The sequence below is a fragment of the Onthophagus taurus genome, chromosome 6, assembly GCF_036711975.1.
Source record: "Onthophagus taurus isolate NC chromosome 6, IU_Otau_3.0, whole genome shotgun sequence".
In the NCBI taxonomy this organism is placed as follows: Eukaryota; Metazoa; Arthropoda; class Insecta; order Coleoptera; family Scarabaeidae; genus Onthophagus; species Onthophagus taurus.
Window position 1 is genome coordinate 23411606 of NC_091971.1, and position 17734 is coordinate 23429339.

At 33.0% G+C, this 17734-nt stretch overlaps 3 protein-coding genes across 4 annotated transcripts in view; 1 reads left to right on the plus strand and 2 right to left on the minus strand.

Annotated features, from left to right (window-relative positions):
• The window catches only part of LOC139430264 (uncharacterized), a 291985-nt gene that overhangs the window by 179502 nt on the left and 94749 nt on the right, over positions 1 to 17734 (minus strand). The gene's annotated exons all lie outside the window — the stretch shown is intronic.
• LOC111415313 (SET domain-containing protein 4) overlaps positions 2518 to 17734 on the plus strand; it is a 29981-nt gene continuing 14764 nt past the window's right edge. The window contains exon 1 of the mRNA XM_071196533.1: positions 2518 to 4946. Within this exon, the coding sequence (XP_071052634.1) occupies positions 4896 to 4946 (51 nt within the window). The 5' untranslated portion in view covers positions 2518 to 4895. The remainder of the gene's footprint in view (positions 4947 to 17734) is intronic.
• Positions 8407 to 9589, minus strand: LOC111415312 (uncharacterized). 2 transcript variants are annotated; one of them, XM_023046928.2, is made up of 3 exons: positions 9125 to 9589; positions 8770 to 8952; positions 8407 to 8656 (listed from the first exon to the last, which is right to left on the minus strand). In XM_023046928.2, the coding sequence occupies exons 1-3, from the start codon at positions 9145 to 9147 to the stop codon at positions 8626 to 8628; spliced, it is 237 nt and encodes a 78-aa protein (XP_022902696.1). In that variant the 5' UTR covers positions 9148 to 9589; the 3' UTR covers positions 8407 to 8625. The 2 variants fall into 2 exon arrangements, with proteins under 2 accessions (XP_022902696.1, XP_022902694.1); XM_023046926.2 differs by having other exon boundaries at positions 8732 to 8952; positions 9125 to 9570.

A 17734-nucleotide genomic window follows, 5' to 3' on the forward strand; every position in this document is an offset into this window, starting at 1 on the left:
GCACATGAAGATGATTCGTTTAGTGCGTTTTTCGATAATTATTACTTCTTTATTCACAGGTATGAGTTTAAACACTATGTTCATAAAAAGATTAGATCTTATCGATATTATGCGACGTTCCATAAGTCGTGATCTTGACGAACAGTTTAATTTGTTGACTGAAGAGATTAAGAACCGTACAAATTGTGATGATAAAGATTTGAAGAAGTTAAAAAAAAAATTGTCATATTTCAAGTCAGAATATAAATCTCGGTGGATGCAAGCGTGTAGAATAGAAGAAAGATTTTTAGAATCCAACAAAGATTGGTTGGATGCTTCTATTTCATTTCCTGTATATAAAAACCAGTTGAAACGAGGTCGACCAGAAAAGTCGTTTGAATCCAGTTCGGAGCGCTCAAAGCGACAGAAAACGAAGAAACTGAGAGATTCAACATCCGCATCCGTGTTAACTTACGCCACGCAAATGACTTTAAGGTCCGAAGGGCAGCCACAGGCCTCAAAAGTATTACAAGGTATCACTACCACAAGTCCAAAACGTGCGAGCAAATATATAAAAGCTTATAAAAGGTCGTTTGAACCACAACAGCGTATGTCAGGCGCAGATGCTTTATCTATTTTAGTAGAAGCTAAGTTATCACGGTATCAATATGGCATCATAAGATCATCCACTCCAGAAAAATTCCCTTCGTACAAAACGGTTCAAGCAGCGAAAAAGTTTTGTTACCCTGAAAATATTGTGGTATCTGAAACTACTGCGTTAGTTGCCTTACAAAGTATGCTTAACCACACTGCTAAGCGTTTACTTTTAACAATAGACTCTGTTATACAGACTCTTGAACAAGATCATGTAACATTGTACACAAAATGGGGATTTCATGGTTCATCGGGCCACAGCTCATACAAACAGGCTTATTATGATTCTGAATGTAGTGATTCATCTGTTTTTATCACCTGCATTGTGCCGCTTCGCCTCGTTTGTGGAGACAAAATACTTTGGCAAAATCCACGTCCTGCCTCAACCAGGTATTGTAGGCCTTTAAAAATTGAATTTGTAAAGGAATCCACACAGACTTCAGTTGCAGAGAAAAGCAGAGTAGATAACGAAATTAAACAATTACAGAACAGTAGTTGTTTAATTGAAGGAAAGCTGATAGATGTTTCACATAACTTAATATTTTCTATGGTGGACGGTAAAGTATGCAACGCACTTACTAACACGACTTCTACCCAAAAATGTTATGTATGCGGTGCAACAAGTAAGCAATTTAATAACATCCAAGAAATGATTATTAGGGATATTAACAAAGATAATTTAAAATTTGGTTTATCTATTTTACATGGCTGGATACGGATGTTTGAGTGTCTTCTACATTTGTCTTATAAGTTACCAATTCTAAAGTGGCAAGCTAGAGGAAGCGACAAAGAGATTGTTGCTCAAAACAAAGTCCGCATACAAGCTGAATTTAAAAAACGTTGTGGTTTAATAGTTGCCAAACCTAAACCCGGCTTTGGTAACACCAATGACGGAAATACCGCAAGACGTTTTTTTGAACATGCAGAGGTGTCAGTGGACATTACACAGATTGACATAGAATTAATAAAAAGACTACATGTCATTATGATAGTGGTATCCAGTGGACATGAAATAGACGTACAAAAATTTAGAATATTCACGCACAACACTGCTAAATGTTTTGTTGAAAAGTATCCGTGGTACAACATGCCACCCACATTACATAAATATTTAATACATGGACCAGAAATAATATCTCACGCGTTGCTTCCTATTGGGCAACTAACCGTAGAGGCACAAGAAGCGCGTAATAAAGACTTTAAGAGGTATCGAGAGTATTCGTCCAGGAAATGTAGTCGTGAAAAAACTAACGAGGATATTCTAAACTTTTTTTTAATAAGTTCGGATCCAGTAATTTCCAGTAAGCGAAAATTACCTAAAAAGAATTTAAAAATTATGCCTTCGGAAGCCTTAGAATTATTAAAGCCCACAACTGTGCAAACCTTTAGTGATGATAGTGGTGAAAGGGATGGTGATGATACTTCAAGTAGTGATGATACTCGAAGCACTGATAATGATGATGATGATACTGTAAGCGGTGATGATAATGACATGTTTTCTCATTCTGGCGATGAATATAATTTTTGAACAATTTTTTGTTGTTAAAAATGGTCAGTATTTCGTTCAAATATACTAAATACCATATATACAGTTTATATATAAAACGTTTCCATACCTAATTCTACTAAAAAACTTATATTTGATTTAATGCCAACTTTTAAAGCTCTTTGCCCCAGTGTGCGCCGGCCACCTTCTCCTCGTATTTTACCAGGCTTGGGACTGGCAGAAATATTACTGGCATGCTTAAAAAGTGGCCAACAAAACACAACAAGATGCTGCATTCTTGAATTACTTGCAAAACTGCCAGCAACTCAATTTAAATCAAATTTTATAAATACCTCTAAATACCTATCTTGGGTAAATACTCCCGGGTATATATATATATATATATATATATATATATCCAGGGAATTTTCCTTTGAAAATATATACCCGGGTATTTAACAACACTGATCCCAGGCCTGTAGTAAGTTAGTTATAGTTAGAAAATATAGATGTCGCAATACGTCGAGAGTGACTAAAGTCCCTAGATTTACAAAGTACCGCGGTTCATGAAGCCTGTTTTCGAGCCAAAATGGCGGTTTGACAGATTGTCACTGCATCTCACCATTTATTTACAAAAATATTGCCGTCTTGTTGCCTTTGGAGTTGCAAAAACGGCAGTAAAAAGGAGTTTCGACTCTTAGTACCACGAGAAAAAAAGAATGGAAATTTGGCGTAATGTTTTGGTTTGTAGTTTTAAATTTCCCGCTTGACTTTCGAGCCAAAATGGCATCAAACCGCGGTACTTTGTAAATCTAGGGACTTTAAGCGTAGGCACACACTGTCGATTTTTAGTCGGCCGATAGTTTAGTCGATGGACATAAATGTATTAAGTTTAATGTATGTACAGGGTGGGCAAATTTGGGTGTTATTATAGGCTATCTCAGAAACTATAAGAGATACGAAAAAAGTAGGTGCCATGTCCCGGTCTCTTTTTTTGAGACTAACCCAATCCCGCAAAAACCAAACCTCTATGTTCTTTTGTTTTTAAGTTATAGCCAAAAAGTCAAATTTTCGTTATTTCAAAAATGCTCATATTTCGTTTATTTTTGAAATTAGAGAAATGGGGTTGATACCTTCTTAAGACACGTTTTTAAGTAGAATATACTGCCGTTGAAAAATTTTAAGCGCAAATGGGTATATAAATTTTCAACAATTTTTTTAACAATGATTTTGTTCGAAATTATTAAAAAAAAAACGGTAACTATATTTTTATATAAACTTTCAGAAAATATAATAAAAAAAAATCGTGTATGACCCCATTGAAGATCAACTCGATTTTTTAATCAAAAGGAGTTGATGTGCACTTATGATTAAAAAGTTATGCAACTATCGTACAACTGCGATAATGCCACAGCTTCATATTGAAGCGCACACACAGTCGATAGTTTAGTTGAGGTCTTTAGTAATTTACGTTGCGCGCGCAACTTTAGTGAGAGTGGAAGTGTCTTCTCTAGTATAACATAAATCAATTACTACTTCAGTTTCTCTCAATTATTTGATGATAAATGAATTTATATCAAAAATTAAGTTAAATTATTTTCCGTTTTACTACCGCAGTTAATTATATACTACACTAAATACAGTGTGTTAATTAATTATCGTACCCGACGTCATCATTGAAAGTATGCAACCATTATCACAATATTGGTATTGCAATACACGATTTGCGTATGCTGCGTATTGCACTGTGATATTGGTTGCATACTTGCAATGATGACGTCGGGTACGATAATTAATTAGCACACTGTATTTAGTGTAGTATATAATTAACTGCGGTAGCAAATCGGATATCACTGTATATTAAAGTAATTCAATTACATTATTTTAAAAATTTGAATTATTTCCAGGTATTATTCAATATTCAATACAATATAAATACAAGTTGTTTCGAAATTGATATGTGTGTGCATACAACACGATTTATGAACAACTAAACAGTTTAGTCGGTTATAAATTGATAATGCATTGCGATTTCAAACCAATCCAACTAAACTGTTTTGTCGATGAATAATACATGACCGTGTGTGCCTACCCTAAGAGTGACTAGACTAGAACAACGTGTATCATTCTTTTTGTATAAAAGATAATAGGTTCGTTTCAACCGCACAAATTTGACGCGTCGTGTACGCGTACACGACTAGTACAGGACTTTTTTCTGCGCATGTTCGTACATGGACACGTTCGTGTACGCGTACATTTCGTCAACGCTGTTGGAAAGGTGCATCTCCACTATGCCGATTGGCAATGCGGACCGGCAAATCCGCAGTGGTGGGGACATCCTATGCGGCCTTGCCGATCAGCAGACTGCAGCAGACCGGCATGCCGATTCGAACCCGACTCTTGTCGGTTTTTATCAAAGAAAACCGGGCCGATGCGAGTAGTGTGTACGTACTGACCACCGACACATCATTTTTACCAATTCATTAAGAGTTTAAATCAACATGGAGTGGACCAATTCTGATACAATAATTCTTATTGATATGTACCGCGAGCGTACAAATCTATGGGATTGCAATTCAGCAGATTATAAGAATAAAAATAAGAGGCATGATGCATAATTGCTGTTTCATTTGGAGTGGAAAGGACTGAAGTTGAAAGAAAAATTAAAAATTTATTGAGCCATTTTTCAAGAGAAATTAAAAAAGAAGATGAATGTAATAAGTCTGGTGCTGGTTCAGATTCTTCCTATAAAAGCAAATGGTTTGCCTATAAAAGTATGGAATTTCTTAGGGATAGAAATAAACCAAAAAAAACTAGAGATACAGAGGTAAGTTAATTTTATATTTACTAAGTGTATAGAGTACAAAATAATTTATTAGTTGTGCTTGCGCTGAAATGGTAAATCTCCTTCCGGTGAATTAAAATATTCCTTAAACTCGTTTCTCACAGCTTGTGCTGCATTTGTGCTCCTTCGAGGTATTTTTGGAATACTCATCATTTGGAAATGCGCAACATCTTGTCTCCATAATCCTGGAGTAATATCTCCAGTATCCGTAGATTCTAAATCAAAGCATTCTTTGGGGCTGTAAAGATTTTTTGATCTATTTTTCCTTAAGTAATTATGTAAATGTATTAAAGTCAATGTTATTTTCGTTGCTGTTTCCGGTTGTAATAATATAGGTTTTCTTAGTATTCGAAAAACTGAACTCAATATTCCAAACGCGTTTTCCGAAACCCTTCTTGCCCTGCTTAATCGATAGTTAAAAATCCTTGTTTTAGATTCTTTGTCTTGTAATCCCGGAAAAAGTTTCATAATATTACATGATAGTGGAAAAGCGTCATCCCCAACAAAGACGAATGGAACTTCCACGTGCCGTCCCGGTAAAACTAGGGCTGAAGGCAGATTCAATGTGCTCTCTTTAAGACATTTCTTGAAATGTGTTGCATTAAATACGCCACCATCTGATATTCTTCCTTGAGAACCAACGTTTGCATATATAAAGTTGTAATTTGCAGCAACCACTGCAAATAGTACAATGCTGAAGAATGACTTGTAGTTAAAAAAATCGGAACCACTATTCAGAGGAGCTTGTAGAGTTATGTGCTTCCCATCCATTGCACCAACACAATGTGGAAAGTTCCATTTATCCTGGAACTCTCGGGCTATAATCTCCCAATCTCTTTCATTTTTTGGCATCTGTAACGAAAAATTTCTTTCAGATTAAGGAAACACTTCACATTTTAAGGTCATTAAACACAAAGAAGCAGGAAAAAGATGAGTTCGCAATATTTGGCGAGCAGGTTGCCATCAAAGTCAGGAAATTACCATGCCCTCATGCTCGATTTATGGTACAACACATAATAACTAACACTCTCTTTGAGGCGGAAATGGGAAAATACGACAAACCTTTTTTTGGGTCCCAACAATATCATTACCCACAACCCCAACCAATGGTTCATGCAAACTACTCAACAAATTTAAGACCTCCAACCACATCTACTACTCCTTCAGAAGTGCATTTGATTTCGGACACAATGTCTTTTTTTATTTATGAATAAATTATAAAAAAATCTCATTGTATTTCTTACCTTAACATAATCTCGAAGTGAATGTATTAATGCTTCACAAACGTCCGGTACAGTTCTTGAAATAACTTGCTTTGAAATTTTAAAAGTATACATAAGAGAGTGGTAAGAATCTCCTGTAGCAAGAAATCGCAATGTTACTGCTAGACGTTCGCTAGCTGGCATGGCTTGTCTAAACTTTGTATCGTTCTTGGTAATTTTGGGTCCTATCATATTTAGTAAATCTTCAAAATCCGAACTCGTCATTCGAAAAAAGTTTCTGAATCCAACATCACTTCTATATTCTAAGTTTATATTATCAGCGTCGTCCAATATTAATTCTTTTATTAAATCACTTCCCCGATATTTATTTCTGTTTCGAAGGCTTGGTCGAATCCAAAATCTTCTCTTCAATTTCGTGCGTTTTTTAACAACACATTCACTAACAATAATTGCAGCAGCAGCTGCTAATAAAAGTTGGTCTTCCTCATCACTCATTTTCAGGGATAAATAAACGCAAATAGAATCGGGTGTAAATAGTCCGGCACGTACTCACTTTCTATGTTGTGAGGACGTTAACTAAAATTTCAGCAAAGCCAATTGGCTTTGCCGATCGGTATTGCCAATCGGCATAGTGGAGATGCACCTGAACGGTTTGAAATTTCTATGTACGTTTTATATCCAACCCCGCCGATAGTTAGCGCTGCAACCACAATTTACCATTTCAAACGAAATCCATTTACTCATTTTTTTAACAATAATGAACTAAAGTAGCATTAATTAGAAATGTAAAAAAACTTAATAAACCTTACTAGAAAAATGAAATAAAAATATGCATGTTTTTACACTTTTTTGATTAATTTGCAAAACAGCAGAAACATGTAAAAGAGTAGAGAATAATCCAAATCCAAATGTACAGGGTCTGTCACGACGAGCTGAGTCTTATATGTATATGGCAAACTACTGGCACTATTTTTGTGAAAATTTGCATACGGGTTTATCCGAAGTACTTGTTTCAGCTAAAATATTTTCAGATTTCTCCAACTTGCGGTTATACCGGAAATGGACCCCAACTTCGTTATTTTAACAATTTTTATTGAATTTTCCAGATCCCCGCCAAATTTTAATACAATTTGATAAAGTCATCATATGTCTAGAGTGCACCATTTTTCAATTATTTCAGTCATTTCGAAAATTTGGGCAGATAGAACCCTTCACAATAAAAATAATTTTTCGAAATTACACTCGAGCCTGGCCAAATATTCCCAATGTTTGCACAGAGATGACCCACAGCTTACATAATACTTGAAAAGCAACCCCCAAATTAGGGTTGCCATTTAAAAAAATTATGTTTTCGACTTTTCAAGATAGGGAAATTCGGGGAAAATTTCTGACCAATCTGTATAATTTTTTAAAAAACTTTTCAAGGGTTATGTAAACTATGGGTCCTCTCTGTGCAAACCCTGAGAATATTTGGCCGGACTCGAGTGTAATTTCGAAAAATTACTTTTATTGTGAATGGTTGCATCTGCCATAATTTTCGAAAAAACTGAATTAATCCATAAATGGTCCACTCTAATAATCCACTCTAGACATATGATGACTTATATCAAATTATATTACTATTAAAATTTATTGGGGATCTTGAAAATTCAATAAAAATGGATACATTCCATTTAAAATAACGAAGTTGGGGTCCATTTCCGGTGTAATCGGAAGTTGGAGAACACTGAAAATATTTTAGCTGAAACGAGCACCTCGGATAAACGCTGTATGCAAATTTTCAGAGAAATAGTGCCAGTAGCTACTGGCACTATTACATATATCTATGTGGCAAACTAGTTTGCCACATAGATATATGCGATTGGAACGAACCTATTGAATAAAACAATTACGTTACAAGGCCCTTTTTTCTAAATATTAAAAGATAAAGAAAATGAAACTTTGCATACATACATTTTGAAGCCAAATGAACAATTACATTAATTACACGCAATTTCCTGCATTAGCCAAAAGTCATATTAAAAGGGGTTAAAAAAATTCAAGTGTTATTCATTACTCATTTGCTTTCTGAAAACAACTAAAAACAATTGAATGCTGTCTTATTATAGAAAATAAAATGTTAAACAACTTTTATATAAAAAGTTTGGTTATAAAGTCGATAGGTATTTACCAAGACTATACTATATGCCATACACAATGGGAACCTGTATATTCGATAATTTCACACAAAAAACTTTATTTATACAAAAAATGAAACATATACAATATAAATATCACAATATTTATTTTATTTCCCATAAAATATCTTTGAAAAGACGTCTTGAGGTCATTTTTTCAAATTGGTGAAGGTGAATAAATCCAATCTAAGGTTTTTGTTGTTCAAGGTAACTTTCTACTTTGTTTAAATAAGTGGAACGTTTGTACGTTTCGATAAAAAATTAAGTTTTGTAAGGGCATTCGTGTAGTGACCTAAAATAAAAATAAAATGCTTTATTTTCTAAAAAAATAATGTAAATTCCAAAAAAAAAGTTCTTGTTTTTTTACTTGAACTATAAATGACGTTAACTAAACATTTATCGCACTTGGATTTATCCAGCGGTGTCCTATTTACAATCAATTTTTCACGCTCTGAATCCGACTTGATATATGAAGGCCACCAACACATCATATCCATGTTTTCCTCTACCAACCAAGCATTCGATATTATCGCCAATGGCATTGTTCCATTGATTTCCTCTTCAGGAAATTCAACGACGGCAAATTCTCTAAAAAAAATATATGAAACGTATTTAAATAAGAAACAAATTTTGTAAAAAAATTGATCTTATCATTTGTTATCTAAGATTATACATACAAAAAAGATTACAAATAAATATGACAATAAAATAGTGAAAGAAGGTGTAAATAATTACATCTACAAATAATACTGTTACTTACTTTATGTCGTCAGTGCTTGCCATTTATTTATTAGTTTTCCACGATTCAAATAATACTACTTATAAAACTATTACTCACATCAGTTCATTCTCTAGAAACGTTTTATTAAATTGCGTAAGGCGAGGATCGATGTTTACAGCTGGATATTTTCGATTCTCTCGCGTGTATGACTTACTTTGGCGCAGGTAGGAAGGGAAAGGCAAATATAAAACTCGTTTTTGTCCCGTTAGCTAACGAAGGAAGCATCGATATCGCGCGACGAAAATGCGTATCTACATGTTATTTGTATGCGTCACTTGTACAATTACCGGTAACCTTTTTATGTCTTTTTTTTTAACAATAAAATAAGTAATTATAGAAAAATTTAAAACTTTTTTAACATTATGTGTCAAAAATTACTAATTTTTGAATTTACAGTACAGTAAAACCTCGCTATGATGGATTAATTGGGGATTTTAATTTGCACTTTAATCTGAATAAATAATTTTAAACCGGCGAGACGATAGCAACAAACCGACCAGCAACAAACTTATATTTCCACATATTTGTCGGACGCATATCTTCGTTATCTAAAAAGATAGCGAAAAGCTAAGCACACGGTTGGAAAGCTTGGTCGGTTCTCTATCTTAAACCGAGTTTTCGTCCGGCGATATGTTGATAATTTGAGCAAGAAAAAATAAGAAACGTCCCGCTGCATTCAAATTACCTCAAAATTATCAAACTTCACGGCCTGGTGTGGCCGTTATCAGATGGAAATTCAACAAACGGTTTACACATTCGAAAAGAGCTGACCTTGGACTATCTTATTTCGAGTTTTCATCCGCTAATATCTGTCGGCGTCTGTAAAAAAAAACGCTCCTGAAAAAGCCCCTACCGACGAAAACACGCAAATATTTCATACACTAATAACTTTCCTATTTGACAGGGAGAAAACTCTACAACTATATTCAGGTTATGGAATATTTTCTGCTCTTTCCAATGGTGTATAACACACCGTGATCATATGTATAGCTTGTTTTGATAAATTGATTATGTTTAATGTTTGTTTATATGTAAAAAAAAAGTTTTTGGACAGACGTCATACAAAATACATATATGGCTAGTTAAGAACAGAAGTGATCCAAGTAACATTTTGTTATTATTGAGATAATAAGCAAAACGTGTTTTTACGATTATTAAAACTGAGGCAATATATTTTTGATACAATATGTTAAATTATGATGGGTACTAACTCAACTTAGTCTTTACTAGAAGAGCTTTTTGATATATCCAATATTGAACAAGTAAAATAACACTTTTATAAACTTGGATCACTTCTGCATTTATTAAAAAATTATTACAGAAATAAAATAAAACAGCTTTTAATGAAAATAAGTTTATTAATAATTGGCAATGACAAATTATTCACCCTCTACATTTGGAAGCACATCGTCCTCTTCATTTTCAGCTGCACTGTTTCTCCTACTAAGGTGTGGTAAGTTTAAATAAAACTTATGGTGACAGGGTTTCACATAGTGTAGCATTTTCTTTAAGTCCTGCATTTTTTGGTGGGTAAGCGGCTTATTACATGTTGTTTCTTTTGGGGCAAAAGACTTTAGAGTATTTAGAAACTAATTTCTATTCCCTTGTTTGTCTAAGTCTAAAACATCGTAATTTCCTTTGCAAAATTTTATTTTTCTCATTTTAGAAATTAGGATACGATTCCCGTTAACACTTCGACCTGTTTTGTTCATTATGTTTTTTAACCCTTTGAACTTCCCAACCATATCCGTCACAATAAATGGTTTTCTCTTCCTACAATTACGAATCAAGTCTATCCATTCTTGTGGAGTGTATATGTACTGTTGCTTCCTTTGCGCTTTAGAAATATTTGAAAAGTCAGAGTCGTTGGGCAGAAAAGAATGACCGCTAACAAGATAACAAACAGTAATCTCTGATATGTGTTCTACAATATTAACCATATAAATCATAAAGAAAAACAGGTTCCAATTACGATTTTGTTCCGTACACGAGTCACTGAATGTATAGACCGATGTTATATTATTGGGAATTCGATGCAGGATGTTGTAGTAAAGACATGATATGATTTCTTGGGACCCCCTGCCTGCGGTTGTTTCATACCACATGTTCATGATAATCTTTTCACCATCTGGTAAATAGAGATGCGTCCCAAACTTTAAAGTGTGTCTGAGATAATAAACTTCACCTGTTTGTACAAAGGGTGTTGGAAGAGTACGCTGTAAGTCAAATGTGATTAAGCATGAAGAGTCGTCACTTTGTGTTTATATGAATTCATCAATGATCTGGCCCTTTCAGCTAAAGCATGATATTCCTTTTGCTTTGATTTAATCTGTAAACATTTCTGAATATGTTGTTCATGTTGAATGTCTATTCGAAATATATCACATGTTTTGCATGTATCCTTTTTTGGAATGTAAAAATGCAAATTATAGGTGTTAAAAATGTTTCTGTAGTTGCTTTTTTTAACAGGATCTTTACCAGCAGTTTCAAACTTGGTTCTAGATATTGGCGGTTAGATCTTTCACCATAGTGGCTCACATAACGAGGAATACTCTCAATGTGTTGCTTTACAAATTCCTTGATGTCGTCTGAAATTTTATTTCCAGACACTTGTTTACCTCTCTGATCTGATATGGGCATGTTTGTTTCTGGCTCTCTCTTTTTTTATAAGAGTATAATCTAACCTTTTATTAGATATGTGGAGAACTTTAAGAAAAAAGGACTTACAAACCTTATTCTCACCGAAAAAGAAACTTCGAGTATGTTGCTTATGACTAGGTCCTCTAGGGATGCGTTTTTTCATCTCATAGGCAAACTTATTTTAACAGTAGTGCATAGCCATGCAGTTTATCCATTCCAATCCATGGTATAGAATTTAGAGTGAATAATCTTTTGCACTCTTATAGGAACATGATCATTACACTTCCTTTTGCATGTACATAAAATAGAAGTAAAAGGTTTTACTGGTACTGTTTTCCCAGAATAATTGACATACTGTTCACCTTTGTTTCGTTTTTGCTTGATAACATTTCTCTTCCACATATTCTCATTTTTCCGTTGACGAGTTCTCACTACTTCTTCTGATTGCCCCATATTTTGTAAACTTGATAAAGATCCTTTTTGACTTGTGGTCGATCGATGTGTTATTAATATATTTAGATATATTTTCAATATTTTCTTCTTTGGATTCAGATTCTTGTGATGAACGATATGGTTTACTACTATCACTATAAGGATCTGGTTGTGATTTCGAAAATTGATATTCAAGTTTTGCAATTTTAGTATCAGGAACAACGTCCATGAGACTCACCAAAAAGTATTACACAATATTATCAGATTGTAGTTCGTTGTGGATGCAGAATTGCAACATAAATTTAAGAAAAGGGTTAAATCATGACACTAAAGAGGTTTCTTTATCAGCATATGATAATTAAAGGTAAATTCACCAATTGTTGAGGCACCAATACTCGTAGTAGGCCGATCTGAGTTTTCAACGAAAGCAGCTTGTTTTGCTTAAGCTAAATTAACTAATTTTTTAGACTGCGTAAACATTTTCACAATTAACAACACGATTTGACGTCACCAGTTTTACCACGTTATTTTAATGAACAAACTTCTTTAATATAAATTTGTAAGAGGCTTTAGCTCGTTCCACCAGTTATGATTATTGATACGCAACATTGACAGACGCCGTATTGTATGATATGATTTATTTTAACAAAAAATTGTAAACTTTCAAATTAATAATTTTATGTAATTTTATATATTATTTTCTATTATGAGATTTACTCATAAAAAGTTTGAAAATGAAAAATGTTTTAAATGCCATTAAAATTTCAGTGTTTGATTGACAAACTATTTGCAATACCTACACTTAATTTAAAACATTTTTCATTTTCAAAGCTTTCTACTTCTGTATGTATTTTGTCATTATTAATCATTGAAATGCCACATTAGAAAATTATAAATTAATTGCGTGTAAATACTAATTTCAAATTTTTTTTCAAAACCAAAAGAGGAATGAAAAATAAATCGACATGGATTATTTCTGCACTAATGTAGGTTAAAATCCACAGTGAAGGGATCCAAGTAGCATTCAAGTAACTTAGATCACATTTGCACTAATCATTTTATATTTCTAGGACAGTGCAAAAATGTCACAAATACAACTTTGTTGATAAGAGTGCTCTCTAAGAGAAGTTCAAAAAGTGACATAACTCAGTTATTTTAAAAATGTTACTTGGATCACTTCTGTTCTTAACTAGCCAAATGTATACTTCAACAATGAGTATCTAATACAGTAATAAAAGGCCTTAGACACCAAAAAGTGTTTAAGGTCGCGGTTCAATCACGTGATGTTCGCAAAAGTGCAAACAAAATTTGTATAGTTCCGCTGTTGGTTAAAAGAGGTCGTCGAGAGTTCAATTCAGTTATTCATAGCGACGCTTTTTTATATCAGCTTACAATTAGTCATCCTACCGTTGAAATATTTTATTCATTGAGGAATATATTCTGGTTTAGCCTTACGCGATGCCTATTCTCGATATTATTTGGTGTTCTTTTTTTTTTTTTGCGAAATGTTAATATTGTTATAGTTGGTGTTATTTTCATAACTTAACATTTTTACTTTTAAACAATTAATTTTTATTTTCAATTATTTATTCAAATGTTTCTATTACCTAAATTTTGGTTAACACAAATTTTTTTACCAGTATTAGATCCTAACTCAACATTAACAATGTATTACAACAATATTAAACATTTTCGACCCAATTCCACAGGAATCAGATTTTTCGCCATATACAGGGTGGATCAGTTTTTAATCGGGAAGCTTTACTAGGATGTAGTACTTGCCAAAATAACACAAGTTTTTTATATAAACATAGGGTCCCAACTCTTTTGTTTTCGAGCTATGAGCTGTCAAAGTTGAGCCAAAAATTTACATTTTATCTTTTATTTCGAGTATAAGTAAACCATAGAATTTGAATTTTTGTATGTATGTACTACTGGCTGATACCTTATTTTCAACCATACCTTAAACTTCCCTAGCAGCCTCTAAGGGGATGCAATTCACCATCCCCTTGATTTATTTTATAAGAACTTTTTAACGCTATGTAATATTAACATAAAAAAATATGGGTTATAAGCACATACTTTAGTGGTACTTTTTTGTCTCTTTAGTATTTTCTTTAAGGTGGCGATTCGAACCTCTTGGGTTCATAAAAGTGATAAAAAAATCGGTTTAATTTCGTCAGTCAATGATTAATATTTCAACAATAATCATGCATTTAATTTTACAACATTACTGAATTCGTCACTTGATTATATTGTATACAGGTGTTTCGGTGACTCGGGGAATAAATTTAACCACATATACTAGAGTGAAAATGATGACGATTCATGTAAAAAAAAATAGTAAAAGTTCAAATTTCAAAGATACAGGCCATCAAAGTTAGGAAATTTTAACACATTTTTCCAAATATCTTAAACACTATTTACAGTAAAGCGCTGAAATTTGGTACAGTATAAATCAATGTCGTGTAAAATTGTTAGGCAATTTATGAGTTGGATCGGTCCGCGGGAACAATGCTTACCGGCTGTTCCTAAAGTTTGTTTGCTCAGAACTTTTTTATTCTTTCATAACCCTACATTTATTTTTGCAGTTTCTAATAGTAAATTTAGTTTAGAAACTTTTATTACTCTTAGATAATATTCATAAAAATCACCGTTTTCGTGTTAAATCCAAAAATGTTGGGTTCCGATTTCAATAGTGCTATTACTAAAAAAAAGAAATCTAAGTTTTTGAACATCCTTTAGTATTTTTTATTACTTGTCTTGTTATTTTATGTACTTTTTTTATTATTCCTGTTAGTGTTGATTTTTAATTTATTGTTTTTGAGTTCTTTTATTAAACCAACTAAAACAAATCAAAAATGTGATTTAGCTAAATCTACACTTGGACATGATGCATACATAATAGTTATGACAGCTCAGTTCGATTTTCACTTGTCATTGCTAATTCAAATTATTTATTTATTTTTTTTAGTGTTATTGAATTCGGAGCCTAACATTTTTGCATTTAATACGGAAACGGTGGTTTTTATCAATATTCTCTAAGAGTGATAAAAGTTTCTAAACTAAATTTACTATTAGAAAATGCAAAAATAAATGTAGGGTAATGATAGGATAAAAAAGTTCTGAGCAAACAAACTTTATGAACAGCCTGTATAGCATTATTCCCGCGTACCGATCCAACTCAAAAATTGCCTAATGATTTTACGTGATGTTAGTTTACGCTGTACCAAATTTCAACGCTTTACCATAAATAGTGTTTAAGATATTTAGAAAAATGTGTTAAAATGTCATAACTTTGATGGCCTGTATCTTTGCAATTTGAGGACTTTTACTAATTTTTTTTACATGAATCGTCATCATTTTCACTCTAGTATATGTGGTTACATTTGTTCCCTGAGTCACCGAAACACCTGTATATGATGGTTTTTTATTGTGAAATAGTTTTGTAAAAATTGTTATTCTAAGCTGGTTTTTTTATTGTAAAATAAAATTAAAGTTGTTATTGATTTTTTATAATGTAGAACCGTTTTTTTTTGTGAATAAATAGTATTATTGTTATCTATGTCTATTACAAATTATTATTACTTTACTTTAGATTATTTATGTTCTTATATCTTGATAACAATTTGCTGTGTTATTTCTTACTTTCTCAGTGTTAATATAATCACTAAAAATTAGGGCGGAAGGACTGTGATCAGCAACTCATTCATTTTGGTCCTACGAACCGGATACGGGAGCAGTTTTCCGAAGAAATTGGTTATTACATCATCATTTAACGAACATTAGGCGCCATAGCCGCAGCTTTCGAGCCGGTCAAGGTCAGTCCTTTTTCTTTCTTTCCTTATCAGTCTTTCATCACAATGGAAGATTTACTCAAGAAACGAACTCTTATAAAATCAAAAATAACGAGATTCGAAACATTTTTAATCAACCAAGCAAACCGAAAACCAGACGAATTAAAGGTTAGGTTGGATAACGTTGTTAATTTATTACTCGAATAAGAATCCATTCAAATCAAAATCGAATCACTTGATTCAACACAAGAAAGCGATAGAGAGGTATTTGAAGATAGATTTTACGAATTAATAACAGAAGCTCGTAAGATTCTCGATAGTTTTAACCCACAATTGGATACCCCTAGAATTTCTACCCCAATTAGTAGCAATGATAATTCAACCAGTAATAAATTAAATGTCAAATTACCAAAAATCACCCTTCCAGAATTTAACGGTCATTATGAAAAATGGCTACCGTTTATCGATGCGTTTAATGCATTAATCCATGAAAACGATGATTTGAACAAAACACAAAAGTTTTATTATCTCAGATCGTGTCTAAAAGGTGAAGCGTCTTACGTTATAGACTCTTTGGAGGCATCCGATAATAATTATACCGTAGCTATACAGCTTTTAAAACACCGATTTGAAAACAAACGGATTATCGTACAAGCACACATTCGAGAATTATTTGAGTATTCAGCAGTTCAGCGCGAATCTCACGTACACTTACGAAAATTAATTGACCATTTTCAAAAACACATCAGATCGTTAAGAACTTTAGGTCAACCAACGGAATATTGGGACACTTTACTAATTCACTTAATTTCAAATAAAATCGATACAAAAACTAAGCGAGCATGGGAAAGTTCTATTAAAACCAATGCAATACCAGACCTCAAACAGTTGTTTGACTTTTTGTCTTCGCAGTGCATGATTCTTGAATCAGTAGAAAGAAAAGATAACAAATCCAACACAGTATCTTGTCTCGTTATAAATAAACCGAAATGTAGGTTATGCGACGAAAGCCATGCATTGTACCAATGTAAAACATTTTTGGATTTGACGCCAAAACAACGCCTCGAAAAGGTCAAGAATTTTAAACTTTGCATCAATTGCCTTAAACCCGGTCATATACACGAAAACTGTAAACTAGGTAATTGTAAGAAATGTGACAATGCTCATAATACCTTGTTGTATTTTGAAAAAAGTGACTTTTCTACTGCACGTTCTTCTAATCCTCCAACGACAAGTGTGGTTTCTGCACATACGATGAACAATAACAATGAATCTGTTTTATTGCCTTCAGCTCTATTATGGGTAAAAAATGCAATGGGAAATTTAATCAGATGTCGGGCTTTAGTAGACTCCTGTTCCCAATCAAGTTTTATTACCACTGAACTTGCATCTAAATTGAATTTACAAAAAACTAAAGTTTTAGCATCCATTAACGGAGTTAATCAATCGAACTTTAATGCAACTACTAGAACACAGACAGATATTTATTCATTAAACAAGCATTTTAACAAAAAATTGTCATTTTTAATAATTGATAAAATTACGGATAAGTTACCACAACAAAAAATTGATAAGGAGCGATTACAAATTCCTGAAAAATTACAACTCGCTGCTCCTGATTTTCATAAACCCAACAGCGTAGATATTTTGCTAGGTGCTTCAGTTTTCTTTGAACTATTGTCAGTAGGACAAATCAAATTGAATGGAAATGAAGGACCCA

Coding starts and splice junctions, on each gene's coding strand:
- LOC111415312 (XM_023046926.2), bottom strand. CDS start 9,147: ATGGCAAGCACTGACGACATAAA. Junction 8,953..9,124: donor GCAAGCACTGACGACATAAA/GTAAGTAACAGT, acceptor TATTTTTTTTAG/AGAATTTGCCGTCGTTGAAT. Junction 8,657..8,731: donor TAACGTCATTTATAGTTCAA/GTAAAAAAACAA, acceptor TTTTTATTTTAG/GTCACTACACGAATGCCCTT.